The 20,498-nt window shown below is 34.3% G+C and overlaps 1 protein-coding gene and 1 long non-coding RNA gene across 2 annotated transcripts; both read right to left on the bottom strand.

Moving 5' to 3' along the window:
* Positions 1-2,310: 2,310 nt before the first annotated feature.
* LOC145800459 (uncharacterized) lies at positions 2,311-3,266 on the bottom strand. Its single transcript, XM_082890138.1, has 4 exons — positions 2,972-3,266; positions 2,803-2,892; positions 2,621-2,707; positions 2,311-2,520 (listed from the first exon to the last, which is right to left on the bottom strand). The coding sequence occupies exons 1-4, from the start codon at positions 3,134-3,136 to the stop codon at positions 2,311-2,313; spliced, it is 552 nt and encodes a 183-aa protein (XP_082746264.1). The 5' UTR covers positions 3,137-3,266.
* A 101-nt stretch (positions 3,267-3,367) lies between these two features.
* On the bottom strand, positions 3,368-4,588 carry LOC145801645 (uncharacterized). Its single transcript, XR_014343273.1, has 4 exons — positions 4,251-4,588; positions 3,725-4,124; positions 3,598-3,627; positions 3,368-3,509 (listed from the first exon to the last, which is right to left on the bottom strand). It is a non-coding gene; the product is annotated as an uncharacterized LOC145801645 (long non-coding RNA).
* Positions 4,589-20,498: the final 15,910 nt, after the last annotated feature.

The raw sequence follows: 20,498 nt of genomic DNA, 5'->3' as shown, positions 1-20,498 counted from the left end.
TATTTAATTCTCAAATCTGAATTTATGGTGGGATATTTGGTGTGTTTAGAGTTTGGGAAAATTTTATTAGCTCCAAATTGTTTGTTTTTAGGGCTTGGATAAATTGTTGAAAAATATGGTCCTAAATCTCTGAAAAACAGTCCACTTTTAGAAATTTTATAAAATTCTAGAAAAATCACCTCATGTTGGTTCTTCCATCAAAATTTAGAACTCTGAGTCCTCTTTCCAACAGATTTTATTTGAGTGAAAACCATCGGGTAGATTGAGAGAAAAGTTAGTTTCCCCAAAGGGTGACAAATCTGGACAGGTTTTCGAATATAGTTTGTAGATGAATTTCTGGAGGTGCTATGCACATTCTGTGAATTGGAATTGAAACTAGACAGGTTAATTATTATTTCTGTGCAATTTCAGCCCCTAACTTGACCTAGAAGTATTTTTCCCAAAGCACTCTTGTTAGCCATGCAGAACCGAACAGTGCTGGAAATGGTGTTTTGTTGTGTTGTTTGTCTCTAAGTATTTTAAAGCATGCCTAATGTTATTTTCTTGCCTTACCATACCTATGTATGATTATTACGGGCTATATTTCATTTCTTATGTTTGTCTCATGCTCTTTTATATTACCGAATTACCGAATGTGACTAGCTTGCTTGGCAAAAGATCTAATAAATGGGAAATGGAAAGGGGTTGGTAGTGGGTGACGTTCACCCTTGTGCTTCAGAATGATTTATGTATTGAACATGTGAATGGAATTAAAACCAAATGAGTTAAGTCTTGCGCAAGCGGTCTAAACGAGCCCCTAGGTTGACACGGTTGTATTCAGACTCTATGCGGTGGTTTCAGGGTGTAAGCGAGCCCTTTGGTATGATATGTGCAGGGTGTAAGCGAGCCTTAGGCACGATTTGGTATGGTATGTGTAGGGTGTAAGCGAGCCCTAGGCACGATTTGGGTGTAAGCGAGCCCACTTGTTTGGCCGTCCCTTTTGAGGTCCATCAATGTCACTAACCGATAAATAACCAGGAGGTGGGCATAGGTGGTAAGGTCTGCAAAGCAGCAAAAGGGGGAGTCTGAGTAATCCGGTGTTCAGCCTTGTGGTTGGGTAGTAGGATCTCTTTGGGGGATCCTAGATGTCTAGGCAAACTACTAATTCATGGAACCTTGTTGTAATTTTGCGCGTTATGTTACCCAATTTGTCCTATATATGGTTGATTGGTTGATAGAAGATATGGGGATGTGTGTGTTTTTACTGGGCATTCCAAGCTCATGGCGTGTCATGCCAGGTGGTGAAGCAGTTATAATGATGAAAGTTATTGCAAAGGCAAATACGATGAAGTGTTGGAGCGGTGGTTCATTTGAAGAATTAGACTAGTTGTTTTTGTTTTCAATGTTTTGTAATCCTGCAATGGAAAATAAACGAATGATCCGTGGTACTAACTCTGGTTATATATGTATATTAAGATGGTTTGGTTATCTATCCTATTTGTGTGGTAATATTGTACTTAATTAACGGCCTGAAAGTTAGGGCGTTACATAGGCGGTCGTGTGTGCCAAGTTCCGTGCTAAACCAACCCCTTTTGGTGATTTTGGGACGTTAACACCTCGAATTCTAGTTTCTTAAAGAGCTAGTTTGCCTAGAGTGAAATTCGTCTCTAACTCCCAAACCGAAAACCCGATTGGAGTTCCGTCTTCTCCCTCAAGTCTCTCGTGCCTAGGCGGTCGTGTGTGCCAAGTTCCGTGCTAAACCGACCCCTTTTGGTAATTTTGGGACGTTAACACCTCGAATTCTAGTTTCTTAAAGAACTAGTTTGCCTAGAGTGAAATTCGTCTCTAACTCCCAAACCGGAAACCCGATTGGAGTTCCGTCTTCTCCCTCAAGTCTCTCGTGCCTAGGCGGTCGTGTGTGCCAAGTTCCGTGCTAAACCGACCCCTTTTGGTGATTTTGGGACGTTAACACCTCGAATTCATTTTAGCTTAGAATGTAAAGTTACATTTTATACCTGATCTTCTGGTGGTGGTGTATATGGATTCTTGTCTTCTGCAGATTCCCTAAATGCCCGGTGGCCACTCGATGTATTAGGAGCCTATGATAGTCAACGCATAATGTGTTAATCTTTTATACATAATGTTGTGTGACAATTTAACTATCAAACAATTTAATTTATATCGAACCTGTCTGTTAGGATCCACACTTGCCCCCTGTGACACAAAGGCCATCATCTCAGCTCTCAGCTGCTATAAATGTGTAGAGAACTCTGCTCTCATCTCCTCCCTCAGCTCCTCCCTCAACTCATCCCTTAGCTCCGCACGAACCTGCTAGGTGATCTGAACAATAGTCGATGGCTGGGGTGCTGACTGTGATGGCCCTGCACAATCTTTATACACTGCTCTCCGAGGCACAGTTCTCCCGTATGTGCGACAATATCCATGATTGTCAGTACCTATCAACTCATGGAAAATGGTATTCCTAGCCTCCAAAGTCCGACAATCCTCAGGTAGCATAGAGAGTTGGCCATTAAACTCATCCTGTATTGAATAAGAGATACAAGTATATGCCAAATTAAGATAGTTAACACAAAAAATAAAAAATAAACTTTAAATACAATCAAAGGTCTTTGGAAACTACCAAGGTCTGGATAACCTCTGGGTCATCTGCTCTACGTGTCATAAGCCAAACATTCATCTTATCAGTAGACTCCCCCTTATTGGTCATCTACATTTTCTTAGAAATATGAAAATTAGAATCCAAATAATTTGTAAATATACAATGTTTATTTATATACAAAAATAAAACAGTAAAATATAAACCTCATGCCGTATCTGAGCGAAAGTAGTACGCCCTGTGGTATGAGCTATACCGTGAGCTCGCCGATTTTTAACGTTCCTAGTTGCAATTTTCTATAATAGGTTCAACAAATGTAAGTATATAAATATGATTTGTATGTTTACATATCATACATATAACTTATTTGTATACCTCAGCATCGGAAGTACGCCAATACTCCACAAGTTCTTCCCACTGGCTTGGCACAATGTGCAAAGGAACATCATCCTTCAGATTAGGATCTTCACTTCTAGGCTTGAAATACTTACACTTAATCTTATTCTTGTGATCCTTCCATATGCTGTTACAGTTTTTCATGCAGATTGGCTTGTACTCCTCTGGACATATATTCAAATTGTCCTATAAAACACAATTTCAAGGTTTAAATAATAATAACACAATTTTGGAATTTAAATTTTTGGACAAAAATATACTTTTACCTTCACATCCTTCCAGATAGCATTAAGAATATCATCAGGCATAGTGTTGCAGTCAAGAAAAGTAAGAGGAACAATGTTACCATTTCGCACAATAATGCCAAGTTGAGTACTTAACTTAGACACATTATCCCCTATTGGACAGTAATTTTCATCAAATTGTATGTCCAATTTGGTACCGGTACCCCACTCCCTAATGCCCTTGGCACATCCTCTACCACGCCTACTCGAGGTTGATGAAGAACTAACATGACCTGTGAGATACAATAAGAATAAACAATATGCAATGAAAATAAACAAATGCAAATTTAAATAATGTCAATACAAATCAATTTCTTATACCTGAGTGAGGCTGTGAAGAAGTCGAAGGATCTGAAAAATACAATGAAAATAAACAAGTTATATGTAATGAGAACAAATAAATATATATTTAAATAATTTTCATACAAATCAAAGCAAATTTATATACCTGCGGATGGCTCATAAGCCGATGACTCTAGTCGGGATGATAGCTGCTGCGGTGCCACTGATGGTGGACGCACCGATGGTAAGCCTAGAGGCTGAGTAGCTGATAGCTGGTGTGGTGCCACTGGTGGGGGTCGATGCGGTGGCACTAATGGCCCCTCTGATGGTGCTCGCTGTGATGGCTGAGTAGATGATAGCTGCTGTGGTGCCACTAATGGTGGTCGATGCGGTGGCACTAATGGTGCTCGCTGTGATGCCTCCTCTAATGGTGGCACTAATGGCCCTTCTGATGGTGGTCAATGTGATGCCTCCTCTGATGGTGGTGCCGCTGATGTCCTCTTACATACCACGTCGGACATCATGCGCCGGGGATGATCAGGTTTCCTCTTCCTTCCCATAATAATCTGCAAGCAATATAACATTAATTAGAAACATAGATAATGGTTTGTCATCAACTATAATATGACATTAATTGAACTAATACAATTACAAAGACAAAGTAAATTAAGAAACTGATGATCAACTACAACCTTGGCCTTAAGTGAATTACTGATGTTGATTAAATATCAACCTATTTGAACATCAACTGTTTCCCCTTCTGCGGCTTCCCTCACCCAACCAACTTCTTCATCACGAAGCATTATATTTTCTTCCAATTGTTGGCTCATATATGGCTCAATTTGTGGATCAGTCGAACTCATATCAAATAAACCTCTTTGAGACATCTTCACCGCCACTTGCCAGTCTGGTTGTAACGGGTCTGCAACATACCAAACTTGCTCTGCTTGGGATGCCAAGATGAAAGGTTCATTAGTAATTCTATCATCTCGATACAACAAATGATTGAAGTTGACTAATGTGAAATTGAAGACATCTTGTATCTTTCCGTGAATGTTGTCAATCCAATCACACTTAAACAACACATGCTTCTTCTCATTGGAATGTCGAATCTCAACAATATCTGTCAATTGTCCATAATAGTACACAGACCCCACACGAGGATTCTTGTCTTTCCGACTAGCATAACTTATAGTATCTGCCTTCAAAGCTACACCACAATTTTGTGTGGCTCGACGGTCATCCATGGCCTTTACTCGATACCGAAACCCATTCATTATATACCCGTTGAACCTCCTTGCCAGGTTATGAGGACCATTTGCCAATACAGTAATCTCTTCAGAAAATGTGACATCACTAGTCCTTCGCAAAGTTTGAACCTATTTTAAATAATAAAAATTGTAAAATTTAAAATATAGTTCGACTTAGGTAAATAGAATCTGTAGATTTAAATACATACATGTTCCTTGAACCAAACGTGAAAAGTTTCAAAATGTTCACGCCGAAGCTGATGATCGTCAACACGAGGCATTTTGACCTTAAGTTCTTCAAGGTGTTTGCTGTGTAAATTGAATTTTTATCAAAAAACAAAATTTGGTTCAAAATTCAATGGAACATAATAAAATATTGAGTGAGTGACATAACTTACTTTATGAATGGTTGAACCGCGGCTGTATTGAATAAGACATACCAATGAGTTTGTACCCAAGAAGTGTTATCAAGATAAAAGCTTGTGATTTCACCAACAGCACGACCTAGATTATCATCACCACTGTAGTTCCTCGTGGGTCGATTAGATTTAGTTTCCACATCATTGAGATATTGTGCACAAAAATTCATGCATTCTTCCATAAGATATCCTTTAGCAATTGAACCTTCTGGACGAGCTCTATTACGCACATATTACTTCAAAGTAAGAAGATACCTCTCAATTAGATACATCCATCGAAACTGAATCGCTCCACCCAATAATGCTTCGTCAACTAGATGTATAGGCAAATGCTCCATTATATCAAAAAAAGTAGGAGGAAATATTTTCTCTAGATGACAAAGTGTACGGCGATACGATCTTGAATATATTGCAAATCTGTCGTACGATTGACTTTGGAACACAATTGTCTAAAGAAATTGCTCAATTCAATCAAAGGTTCAATTACATTCTTTGGTAACGATCTTCGAATGGCCAATGGAATTAGTTGTTGCATCAGAATATGACTATCGTGGCTCTTAAGACCCCCAATACTTCTATCATGTAAGCGCACACGACGCGATATATTGGATGAATACCCGTCGGGAACTCTAACTTCCTTCAATACTTTCAAGAACAAATCTTTCTCATCCTTGGTTATCGTGAATTGTGCCGGTGGTAAATAAGCTTTATTCGACCCTCTTAATTGCAAATGTAGGGGTTTTCGAATATTCATTTCTTGTAAATCACGCCGAGCATTAACACCATCCTTCGATTTTCCTGCAACCCCTAATATTGTCCACAACACATTATCACAAACATTCTTCTCTATATGTATCACATCAAGGTTGTGTCTAATTAGATTGTGCTCCCAATATGGCAGTTCATAGAAGATACTCTTTTTCTTCCAGCTATGGGTGCGATGTCCAACTTTCTCTTTCTCTACTTGTCTCCTATGCCTCTCCTTAAGGTCATCCCTCTTGTATTGGGTTAAAATACCCTCAGATTCTAATTGTAGCAGCATCTCAGTTCCAGACAACAATTTTGGTTTGAATTTGACTTCCCGACTACCATCAAATGATACTTTATCCTTTCGGAATTTATGGCCATTAGGTAAAAATTTGCGATGACCCAAGTATGATTGTTTCCTACTATGCTTCAACCAACACGATGTAGTTTCTCTATTGCAACAAAGACATGCATATTCGCCTTTAGTACTCCATCCTGACAAGTTTGCATATGCAGGAAAATCACTAATTGTCCACAGTAAAGCTGCATGCATTTGAAACATTTGATTTGTTGATGCATCAAATGTGGAGACACCGTCATTCCATAGTTCTTTCAACTCCTCAATCAACGGTTGCATATACACATCAATCTTGTCACCAAGTCCTTTCGGGCCGTCAATAAGCACAGATAAAATTAGAAATGGTTGTTTTATGCACATCCATGGCGGCAAGTTGTATGGAATGAGTACAACAGGCCAAGTGCTATGAACTATGTTCATCGTCCTGAATGGGTTAAAACCATCAGATGCTAAGCCAAGCCTTACACTTCGGCAATCATTACTAAAGTCAATATTCCGACGATCAAAATCTTTCCATGCAAGGGAGTCTGCAGGATGCCTAAAGACACCGTCATTAGTTCGTTCCTCTGCATGCCATCTCATTAACTTAGCCGTCTTGGATGACATAAACAGCCTCTGCAACCTTGGCTTTAAAGGAAAATACCTCATTTGTTTTGCAGCTATTTGTTTGCCACCATTGTGAGGACCATTTGAACCACCATCACCATTTGATTTCCATCTTGAACTGTTGCATATGACACATTTATCAAGATTTGCGTCCTCGTTTCAAAACAACATGCAACTGTTGGGACATGCATCCCATGTCTCATATGTGAAGCCCAAATCTGTTGTGATCTTTTGAGCTTTATAATATGAGTCCGGGAGTTTCACACCCAACGGGAACGCCTCATTCAATAACTCAAGCAACATGTCAACAGACTTGTCTGTCCACTGATTAAGCACCTTCAAATGTAGAAGCCGAACAATGAATGACAAAGAAGTGAACTTCTGACAACCCGGATACAATTCACTTTGTGCATCTTGAAGAAGTTTGAAATAGTTTGCAGTCTCTGCATTTGGACCGAGCTGGGGTTCAGATGCATGGGGATCAGTGCTCTGTGCTTCATTACTGTCAACACTTGTACCGATATGTGGATTTCCCACAGTCCCTTGTATCATTCCAACCATATCGTCGCCAATGTCTAAATTAGCCAATGTTTCATTCCCTCGATTAGCATGCAGAGATACGTAAGATTCCCCATGATTAATCCAATGTTTGTACTTTTTAAAAAAACCATTCAAACTCAGATGCTTCCGTACACCCTCTCGCACAAGATGGTATCGATTCTCACATTTTCTACACGGACAACTAATCATCGAACCTTCAACCCTATTGGTGTAGGCAAACACAAGGAATTGATCAATCCCATTAATGTATTCCCTCTACATCCTATTTGGCAAATCAATCCAACTCTTATCCATCATCTGTACTTCCCTTATATGTGTTTCCCACTATTAATTTGCTTCAGGCAAACTTACTGGGAGATATACATCTCACATACAAAACAAATATGCCCTAGAAAAAAATATAATTACAACAAATGTAAGAGTCATAATGAGATGTAAGGGTAAAAATATAATTACAAGACATAATATCACATATTAATTATCGTAAAAGAAGAGGGGATTGGTGGGCTTCAAATCCCGATACTTGGTTCAAAAAAATCCAACCATCATTTTAGTAAGATGAAGGATCTTAACTTCTCCCCTTTTGATCTTCACCAAACATAAAAAGAGTATATATATAGGGGGAGGGAAGGGGATAAAAGATTATATTCCTCCTATACTAGTTCTTCAGCAGAAGTGAATACTCAAATTGCCTTTGGAACAACAGTGAGACAAGGAACTTTTCCCCCACCCCCAAAACATAAAAAAATAGAAAACCCCCGAGTACCCCCTGCCAAGGGAAACAAGAAACTTGAGTAAAATTTTTCCTTAAGGCATGTAGCATTAGGGTTTCAAACTAAAATGTAAGTCAAACATTCACTCCCTAAACTCAAGCAACTTGAGAAACTTCAAAAACTATAACATCCAACATAAAATCTGCAAATTAATTCATATGGCACGTACCTTTTCTTAAGGATCTAACAAAATAGTTCAATGTAGGCTCATATAACCTAAAATGTGATGATTCTGGATCCTAGAAATATTTTTTCCTTCCACCTTTTCAAATGAATGAGTGACAGGTGTTGTTCGAAAATTAAAAATCGAAGGCATTTAGGACTGGAGAAATGCAAAGAATATTGAGGAACACCAGCTATACATTAATTACATCAGCTATACATTCTAGATCACTTTTCAGCAATGTTAAATTGAGAAAGCCGTGTTGGCCCTGGAGAACCACAGCAAGTATTTGTAGGAACACCTACTTTTTGGAATGATTCTCCTGCCAAAAGAGCTTGACTAACACCTTCAAGAGCTAATTTATATTCCTCCAGTGTGCCATTTTCCTATTAAGATACCAGTCACTATTTAACAAAATTGAAGGCTGCTGTAATAATAGAAACTTGAGTCATGTTGAACCATGTAAGTACATAAACCACATGAAAATTGATTAAACCCAAACAAAAAGAATCTTCAATATAAATCTTCCACATTATTAAAATTAATCTTGTGTGCATTATTAAAATTTTCACTTCATAATATATTTTCACTTCATAATCAGTCAGTTGACTCAATGAGCTGGAATAATAATGAAGTTATAATTCATTATATTAATTAATATTCATCTGCTCTATTAAAATGTCAAGTAGGCTGCAGAATTACTGTATGCAGAATTATTTTATTTGCCCTATAATTTTTAAAATTTTAATGTTCAAGCAAATAAAATCTGGTTTGAAACATGTGGAGGCTAAAAATTAGCAGAGCATTGTGTGGGTCGCAACTGGTAACAGCCCAATTGGGACAATAACGGTGTCCAATTTTACAGATTCATACAACATATTGATTATGCATAAAGTTAGCAGAAAAACAAAATTAAATAGATAAATCAAGAATGAAAACATTTGAAAGTAAAATTTGATAAAGTTTTTACATCATCAACAAATTTCATATTCATCATACTTGAAAACAAATATTTGAAAAGCTAGTAAAAAATATATCAAATAATTTTAATCCCAGAAGATATAAGCTGTTGAAATTCAAGAATACATGAAAAAATTGAGCAAATTAGAGGGCTTTCTCTCTCTCTCTCTGGTTCAGTCATTTAGATGAAAATTTTGACGTCCATTTTCCATATCCCACATTTGGATAAGAGTAATTTAAACACCAAAACCACAAAGAAAAGGACAGAAATTGAATTAAAAAGAAAAAACAATGTAACAGGTTCTAGACTATCCTGAGTAGAAATATAGACAATGTGAGAGTAGAAATATAACAGGTTCTAGACAATGTGAGAGTAGAAATATAGACCTCCTCAGCATGTTTCAATGACTATCCATTTGACTCCATGGATGTTCTGCAAAGCCATTACAGGTTCTAGGGTTTCTTTTGCAGAAATACACTTGAGCCTACCCATATGGGAAATTAGATGTCTCTGTTACATTCAGTGCATCTTGAAAATTTTAAGCTGTCTCTCTCTCTCTCTCTCTCAAAATGGTGATATAGTAAAATGGCTTTCACTTGTTTGTAAAACCCAAAAAAGTATTTCGAATGCAATTGAAAAAACCAACCCAACACAACACAACGAGCACATCACCGTTCCTAAACAGACATATATGTAAAGGAATCATTTTCGAACAGTAGCAAATTAAGACATTGAAAGGAAGAAGACGAACCTAGACGAAACAATTAGACCCTTCTCATTTGGAATGCTTTTACCCAATAAACTTCATGAATGGCCGTTCACAGTCGCTCACAGTCGCTCGTCGTTCACCGTCGCGGCTGCTCGTCACTCCGGCGAAGGCTGTCGTTCACCCTCGTCGCTCTGCGAAGGCCGTCGTCCACCACTATTTTGATTTTGAATGATTTTGATTTGAGGATTTTGGGGATCAGTGGATTGGGATTTTGGGGATTTTAGGGATTTCAGTTTCAGGGATTTTGATTTGAGGAATTTGGGGATTTTAGGGACTTCAACCGCGAATGGGATAGAAATAGCGGGATAAGCCAAATATTTATTTATTTGCGACGGTATATTTTCACCGTCGCAAATGATCGTGATTAACGAATGAAACGACGTCGTTTTATCCTTCGTTTTTGGCGATGGGCTTCTGCCGTCACAGATGGTCCACCATTTGCGACGGTAACTTCTTACCGTCGCTAAATAATACGTTTGCGACGGTATACCGTACGTCGCCAATGTTTTTGGAATTTACTTTTTACAATCTTTAGCGACGGAATCATCCCCGTCGCAAAAGGCCATTTTTTTATCGACGGCAAACACACCCCGTCGTAAAAAACTTCTTTGGCGACAGCAACACAATGTGTCGCAAAAAAACCATTTTTTGCGACAGCAGTCACCCCGTCGCAAAAACCTCCGTGTTATTTGCCTGATTTTCTTGTAGTGATAGCCAATAACAAAATCTTTAAAAATTCTTCTCCAAAACCATATTATGCCAAACTTATATCTCAATTCATTTTATCCCAGTTCACTAGTTATACCCACTTCATTTAATCAATCAAACTGAAGATACACCCCACAAGTCTCTAACCAATATAATTATCATACAAACACATTCACTTGCCTTGCGAAAATTTCGTCCACGGGAATCAACATCCATATATACGTGCGGTTTTCAGAGCTTTCACCTTGGACACACAGGCCAACTTAATTTAATAAAGTCCATCCCCTTTCTTCTCCCAAACATAGAGTACATCCATTTTCTCCTCCCAAATATCATACATATCAATGTATACACATCATAATCATATTCAATGATAACGACCAACAGATTAGTTTCAAGTCACCTAATTCTGATGCAATTTCTACAACAATCATGGCTATCTTCCACCGATAGCCCAAAACAGATATTTCTAAACAGATATACAATCTTTACAACAGATAAATTATTCAAATTTCCATAGGTGCAAGGTAATACATATCTAACTCAACCATTTATATAAACATCCATCCAATTTCATATTCTCAATACCAATTTCATTATTTATACAAAATAATTATTCAAGACATTTTAGGACAAAACTCATTTTTTCCAATCTTATTCCAAACACCAAAATCAACTATTTTAATATAACACAAGCTCAAATCTATTCCTATAACCATTTCCAATACGTTTATTCGAAAACTCCTCTTTTGATTTTAACCCAAAACCCTAGGTTTGTTGAAAATCACAACAAGTTCCAATATTTCTTACATATCAACAAATAACTAAGTTACAACTCATAGAAAAGTGTAGAAAGTCCTCACCTCAAGCTTAGAAGACCAAGGAAGAAGTGCATGAACTTCAAAGACACAGAAATCAAGCTTTATTCGGATCAAAAGAGAGCCCTTGGAGTGCTCTACCTTTTTATCAAAGAGAGTAGGATAGAGAGATCCTTGGATCTAAGTGTTTTTGTAGAGAGAAGTTGGGTTTTAAAGAGAGATAGAGGATCGATCTAGGGTTTTTGAGAGAAAAGATATGAAAAAGTGATATAAAAAGGGGTTGATGCAAATTGATATACACGCAAGAGTTGTCACTCGAGGGACTAGACACAATAAATTGTTTTGCTCGAGCGCAAGAAGCCCCGCTCGAGGGCAGAATGCACACTCTTAGAAGTTTTACAAATAGAAGTCTGTCACTAGAGCGAAGAACACTACCTTCCCAGTATTTCTGCAGGCCTGCAAAAGTACTAGGAGCTCACAAAGCTCGCTTAAGCGCAAGAAGCTTCACTTGAGTGAAGAGGCCAAAATCTGGACAACAACAATTTGAACCAACTAGTAACCAACATATTCCAAACACAACCAAGGCACTCCAATACTCAATTTCAATGAGGAATAAGAAGAAAAAAAATAAGAACAACAATACAGAATCATGAAACCTGAGTTCAGAATACAAGATGCGTTGGGTCTAAATCAGAATCGCTATATGTGGGGTGCAAGTCGAATCTATGTCGACGTGCTTGCTTCCTACACATATTACACTTACACCCCACACAGACTCTACTTGTACCTCACACAGACTCGACTTGCAGCTCATATAGAATGAATTTGCACCCCACACAACCTCGACTTACACCTCACATAGAATAGATTTACACCCCATATGGACTAAACTTGCACCCATATACAGATTGAATTGGCACTTGGACACAGATTGCATTGAAATATACTGTGTGATTAATTTTTTTGAACTAATTTTTGTAACTATTTTTAAAGTTGAAATATAAAATATTTGGTTGAATTTTTAAATTTTTTCTTATATTTTTTTTTCTAAAAAATATTTAAAATAGTTTGGTAAAAAAATCATTTTCATTTTTGTATGATTCCATTTTTTTAGTAAAAATAATTTTTTTTAATATTTCTATGTTTAAATATTTTTATTTTTATTTGTATAATTTGAGTTAATATTTTTTCTATTTATTTTCATTGAATTTTACATATATTTTTAAAATATATTTGTATAATATATTTTGAAAATATATCAAAATAGAGTGTATTATTTTTTAATATTTTTTATCATTTGTACTCGGCATAACTATATTTTTTTACTAATTTTTGCATTTTTACTCACAGACTTAAATAATATTTTTATTTAAGTAATTTTAGAGAGTTTTATTATTCATACCAACTTTAATTATATTTTAGTTATGTAATTTTTAAAAATAGTTTATTTTTTATTTATTTTAAATTTTAAAATTATATATTTAATATTAGTCTCATTTTAAAGATATTATTAATATCTTTTCAACGATATTAATTTTATAAAAATTAAATTTATATTTTAAAAGTTAGGGCAAAAAACACTTAACCCATGTAGTTTGGATTAGTGTAGATGACACCCTAACATTTGAAAATATACACACCTCTCCTATACTTTTAGACTTATATGCAATAGTCACTCCATTAACATTTGGAAAATGTTTTTTCCCCCTAATTTCAGCCCCTCGAATCCCCCGAATGAGATAGGAGAGAAAAAGAAGAGAGAAAGAGAAGAGAGGGGAAGAGGAGGAGCCCGCCGTCGCCCTCCGCCCGATCGTCATCCTCCGTCGCTCGTCGCAGCTCAGCCCCCGCTTTGCAGCCCCCGCCTCTACCCCCTACCTCTGCCTCCGCCTCCGTCTCCAGCCCGATTTTGTTGGCCCCCTCCCCTCCAGTTCTCCTTCTCCTTCTTCTTCTTCTTCCTCCTTCTTCTTCTTCCCCCTTCTTCCTTCTCTTCCTTTGATTCTCTTCTTCTGAAAAAAAATAAATAAATAAAAAATGACGTCGTTTTTGAATTCGGGGGATTCGGGGGGACTGTCTTTCGAGCTAATTAGCACGATTCTTAACATTTATGTCAAAAAGACTAATTTACCCGTGCTAACGCAAACATACTCACCTCCCAGCACACGTCACATGTATGTACTCTCCTTCTTTCTTCTCTTTCCTTCTTTCTTCTCTCTTCTCTTCTCTCTTTCCCCCCCTCTCTCTCTCTCTCTACACATCACACATCACTCAACTCACTTTTTTAATTAAAAAATAAAATAAATTTTATTCAATTTTATTTTAATAAAATACATATAATTTTTAATATGTAAATTCAAATTTTATAAAATTAATATTATTCAAAAAATATCAACAAAATCTTTAAAATAAGACTAATATTTAACATATTTAATAAAAATTTAAATTAATAATTCAAAATATATATATAACTTACATAATTAAAATAATTTGTATGATTTGAAATTAATGTAAATAAGAATTATTTTTAATAGAAAATAATATTTTTATTTATTAAAAAAAATAAAACTAATAAAAAAATATTAACTCAAATTGTACAAAATTAATAATGATAATAATAATAATAATAATAATAATAATAATAATAATAATAATAATAATAATAATAATACACAAATGTTAACTTAAATTGTATAAATAAAAAATAATAATAAACCATACAGATAATAATAATTAATCCATACAAATATTAAATTATATTTTTATTAACTCAAATCAGACAATAAAAATAATACAAATTAATACCAAAAAAAAAAATTCACTAAAAATAACCAAAAACACATTCACATATATTTTAGCATTAAAATTAGTTTCAACAAATTATGTCGTGAGAAATTCATTTCATCATATTTGATTGAATCTTGCATTCTATTTTTCTAAGGAAAAAAAATAAAACTAATTTGTTAAAGAAAATATCATTTTCTTATGATTCTATAAACAAATTGTATAATTAAATTTAATAAAATATAATCAAGTGTTTTCCCTCCATTGTTGTTTGCAGAAGACATTTCAATATTCCTAACAAATTATATAATAAAGTTTTTAAAAAATAAATTTCAAAAAAAGACACTATAGAGTGGAAGACAAATTAAACAAATAAATATTTGATTAAATAAAAAAATAAATAAGTAAAATAAATAAGAGATATAAATATAATAGAAAAAACACAAATTGTATAATAAATTTTAGTAAAATATAATAAAGTGTTTCCTATTATAATGTTGCTTGCAGAAAACATTTTAATATTCTTAACAAATTGTATAATAAAGTTTAAAGAAAATTAAACGATAAAATTAAAAAATAAAAAAGACACTATAGAGTGGAAGACAAATTAAACAAATAAATATTTGGTTTAATAAAAAATAAATAAGAGATAAAAATATAATAAAAAATAATCAAATTAAAAAAATTAAAATAAAAAGGAGAGGAGTACTAATTGTTCTAGGATGTTCCACTTTTTCCTCCAATTTGGATAGAGTATAACGGCCCTGTTTGATAGAGTTGTTAGGGATGGCAATTTAAACCCGGCCCGACGGGGACCCGATCCCCCGACCCCGAAATAAGTGGTTTTTCCCCGAAAAATATCCCCACGGGGACGGGGATGGTATTAAAAAATCACTCCCCGATCAATTTCGGGCCGGGGACGGGGATAGGCCCGTCAGCCCCGGCCCCGGCCCCGGCCCCGCCCCGGAATTTCCCCGATTCCTCCCCGCCACTGATGCTTAGTTATATTATTAAATATTAGTTGTATTATATTACTTTTGATGTGAACTCTTTCATTTCCTCTCATTTCCTGTGTCTCTCTCTCTCACCGACCGTGGCCCTCATTTCTCTCTCCCTCAAATCTCAGACTCAGTCTCATCTCTCTCTCTCCCTCTCCTCTCCCTCTCCCCCTCTCCCTCTCCATCTCCATCTCCATCTCCCTCCGTCCGTGAAGCGTTCGATCGTCAGATCCCTCCGTCCGTGAAGGCTTCACGGTGAAGCCCTCCATCCATCAGATCGTAAAGCTTTCCGTCAGATCGTGAACCCTCTCCCTTTCCCTCCGTCCGTGAAGCGCTCCGTCCGTGAAGCCCCTCCGTCCGTGAAGCCCCTCCGTCCGTCAGATCGTGATTCATGAAGAAGAACAGAAACAGATCTGAAGAAGATCGTGATTCATGAAGAAGAACAGAAACAGATCTGAAGAAGAAGAATAGATTTGATTGTTGAATAAATCTGATTGTTGTGTGTATATATATATCTATGATTTTTGATGATTGTTATATATATATAATTTTTTTTATGATTGTTATATATATATATATATATCTATGACAGATTTTTTTTTTTCTTTTTTTTTTTTTTTGATCTTCTTAATGTTGCTTTCTGAGGTCACTGAGAATCTGAGATGTTGAGATTTGTTGATGTTTTTTAGCCGGGGATTTTCGGGGTCGGGGAAACCCGATCCCCGTTAGGGGGCGGGGGTGGGGGTGGGGGTGGGTTCCCCGTCGGGGACGGGGACGGGGACGGGGGAAAGTTCTGCCATCGGGGATCGGGGACGGGGAGGGTGATCCCCGGCCCCGCCCCGCCCCGTTGCCATTCCTAAGAGTTGTGGGAAAGTGCTTATAACTTATACCTTAACAGCTTATAGCTTATAACTATGAACATAAGTTGATTTCTGACTTATAAATTAAGCATCTCCTGCCCCACTCAAAGAATAAGCTGTTTTCTGACTTACAAAAAGTTATAAGATGCATTGTTAAGATAAACCAAATACATTAAAATAACTTAAATTAAGCTGAAAGTTGAAATAAGCAGTTTTTAAGCTGCACCAAACAGGCACAACATCCATTTCAAATTATGTGTAGTGCAGGGTCATTTTGATTTTTGATCAAACTAATTTTTTTTTTTTGAAAAAAATTGCAAACGGGGCAATACTTGTACATGGGCCCGTGCAGCCCATTTTCGGTTATTTGGATGAAAAATATGATAGTTGCAAATAAGTTCAAAATCATAGAGAAAGTGTTTACATATTTTCAAATATCAGGAGGTCATCTACAATAATTCAAAATCACATGAGGTTAATTGTTTTTTGTGTTAAAAGTTATACATGGTTTTTCAAAAATAAATGAAAATAAAATAAAAAAGGAAAGAAAAAAAAGAAGAAGAAGGGAAGTTGCCCATAAACCCTAAATGTTGATCTTGTGTTCCATTGGTCTCAGTTTTTTTTCTTGTGATCCATTTGGTCCTCTCTATTATAGAAAAGATACAAGTGCCATTAGTTTAATCACAGGCTACTTTATGTAAGATTTTTATTCGGTGTATTCTTAAAACTTGCCACGTTATGTTCGTGGTTGGGTGACACACAACACAAAAGTACACTAAGGCTTTTTATACTTTTTGCTTTGTAGATTGATGCATTACACATAACACACAGACCACTCTCTCTCCCTCATTACCTGACCTGTCACATTTAAAAAAAGTACACTAAAGAATTTTTAATTTTTTTAAAGTGTCATATCATACTCACCATGTTAGAGTGTCACATGTCACGTTTGAGAAAAGTACACTAAGGAGTTTTTAATTTTTTTAGAGTGTCATATCATACTCGCTACGTTGTTATGTTTGAGAAAAATACACTAAAGAGCTTTTATTTTTTTAAAAGTGTCATATTATACTCGTTACGTTGTCACATTAAGAAAAAGTACACTAAAGAGTTTTTTTTTTTTTGAAGTATCACATCATATCAGTCACATTGTCACATTAGAAAAAAGTATACTAAAGAGTTTTTTTTTTTTTTTTTTGAGTAAAAATTTTAGAGTGTCACATCATACCCGCCGCGTTGTGACATATAGGAAAAGTATACTAAGGAATTTTTAATTTTTTTGGAGTATCACATCGTTGAAGTGTCACATTAATACCTGCCACATTAGAGTATATTTTTTTAGAGTGTCACATCATACCCTCCACATTGTCACATTTGAGAAAAGTACATTAAGAAGTTTTTATTTTTTTGAAAGTGTCACATCATACCTGACATGTTGTCATATTAGGATAAAGTACACTAAAGAAATTTTTTTTTTTAAGTGTCACATTATACCCGTCACGTTATCACATTAGAGGAAGTATACTAAAGAGTATTTATTTTTTGAAGTGTCACATCATATCTGTCACCTTGTCACATTAGGAAAAAGTATATTAAAGAGCTTTTATTTTTTTTAGAGTAAAAATTTTGGAGTGTCACGTTATACCCGTCACATTGTCACATTTACGAAAAGTACACTAAAGAATTTATAGTTTTTTTGGGTGTCATATTGTTGGAGTGTCACATTAATATCTGTCACATTAGAATATCATATCATACCTGCCACATTAATAAAAAAGCATAGTTATCTACCTTTTACCAAAATAAAAAATAAGATGATATAGAAAAAAATTCTTCACTAATAGATCTTAACAGTTCAATAAAAAAATTTAAGACTAATTTAAATCCTTATTTGTAAGATGATATTCATTTATAAATATATAAAAAAGAAAGAGAGAGAAAGTAACGAAGGATCCCGCCGGACTTTGGGGGGGGGGGGGGGGGGGGGGGGGGGGGGGGAAGAAATAGGGAGTTTTATTTGGTGCGTGGGGTAATTAAAATCATTCTATTCATTTGTCATGTAATTATAAAAAGATTCTTTGCGATTTGTAGTATAACTTTTCAATCCCCACTAACAAGCAATTGTTTCAAAAAAAAAAAAAAAAAAAAACTACTACAAAGGTAAAATAGGCAAATTAAAAAATTATTTTTTAATATTTTTGTTTTTTTCATTTCATATTTTAGTTAAAAACTAATAAAAAAATTAATTCTCAAACCAACTCTAAATGACTTATATTTGGCTTCCTTAAACAATGACGGTATGAAGACCCCAGAAAAAGGCATAAATTATAATAAATTCTCTTAAATTTTACACTTTACCTCTTCAATTTTAAAACTCAAAAGTTGCTTGATTGTGTTTTTTCAAAAACACTTTTCAGAAAATTATACTTTCTTATTTTTCATATTTTTTTATTTTTAGTGAATTTCTTTAATATTTTAAGCATTTTTTTTTTTACTTTTTAGACATACCTAATATAAATATAGTTAAAAAGTAAAAAATTTGTGAAAAAAATCTTTTAAAAAGTCACTAAATACCAAAAATACAAAAAAAAATACGAAAATTCAGTTCATTTTTTGTATTTTTTTGTATTTATTAAAATTTTAAAATATTTTTTCACAAATTTTTTACTTTTTAGATATATCTAAGTAAGGTGCATCTAAAAAAGTTTTAAAAAATGTTTAAAATTTTAAAAATATTCACTAAAAACAAAAAAACACGAAACTAAAAAAATGAGTTTTTAAAAAATTTAATTCAAAAAACTAAAACCAAACACACTAATCTTGAAATACTATTTTTTTATACTCAATATCTTCCATTAGAATTTTGTTAAGAATTTAAATGGGAATAGGTTATAAATACATCACATACTTAAACGACACCTTAATGATTTTTTAGAACAATATAGCTTGTTTGGTTTGAATTTTCTGAATTCTCTTTTTAGAAAATTAAAAATTTTTGATTTCCGTTTTTTAAAAATTTTTACTAACTTTTTTTTAATATTTTAAGCAATTTTTTTTTTAATTTTTAGACATTCTTAACATAAATACACTTAAAAAGTAGGGTAAATTACCAATAGGTTATAATAGTTAGACTTTAATTTTCATCAAGTCCTATTGAAAATAAATCTAGGTAAAATTGTCATCAAAAATAAATTTTTTGTGACAATTTTTACGTATGTCGTTAAAAATTAATTAGTAGTGACTTTTTTCTGTCATAATTTTTATAAATTGTTGCTAAAATTTACAATTAGTAACTTTTTTTATGACAAATTTTTTCTATAGGACCTATTAGACAAAGTCTACTTATTAAGACCTATAATTTTTTTTAAAAAAATTATAATTTTTTTACTTTTTAAATATATCTAAGCAAAATGTATCTAAAAAAAAAATTACTTAAAATTTTAAAAATATTAACTAAAAAATTGAAACCAAACATAGTGAATACATTTATTGGATGATCTCATATGCACGCCTCCGTTATCTTAATCGCAAAGTGCAAACAAGCTTAGTACATAAAGACATTATTCTCCTAAAAATTCAATAAGTGTGTCGTGTTTTGTATAAATCACTAACAGAATCTTTACAGAAACAATTAACTGTAATAAGATAATACTTTAGCTTTTAACTCTCTGCCTATTTGGGCGAAAAATATTTTTTAGAAAATATGTTTTATATTTTTTGGTGTTTGGCACAATGCAAACTAAAAATTAATGGAAAATATTTTTCATGTTCAATGGAAAAGAAGCTTATATGAGTATAAAATATTTTTCGGATTAAAATCTTACCAATATTATACACTACTACTACTACTACTGCTACTCTCACCTCTACTACTACACCACCATCACTAGAACCACTACTACCATCACCGTTACTATTACCGCCGCCGCCACCATGCCATCACCTTCACCTCCATTTTCATTTCATTACCAAACATAGAAAAATATTTTCTTTAAAAAATATTTTTTTAAAAAATTCGTAAAATTATTTTTATTTAAAAATATTTTCCATCAAAATAAACAGGCGTTAATATTGAATTTTGAAATTTTGGGAGTAAAGTGCGAATCAAACATAATAGTTTAAGATGATTTATTTTAATTTATCTTTAAAATAAATAATAGTTTAAGATTAT

This window comes from Camellia sinensis, chromosome 10 (assembly GCF_055761805.1).
Source record: "Camellia sinensis isolate YWXY chromosome 10, ASM5576180v1, whole genome shotgun sequence".
Taxonomy (NCBI): Eukaryota; Viridiplantae; Streptophyta; class Magnoliopsida; order Ericales; family Theaceae; genus Camellia; species Camellia sinensis.
Note: the sequence above shows the minus strand (reverse complement) of the source record. Positions and strands in the feature narration are given on the sequence as shown.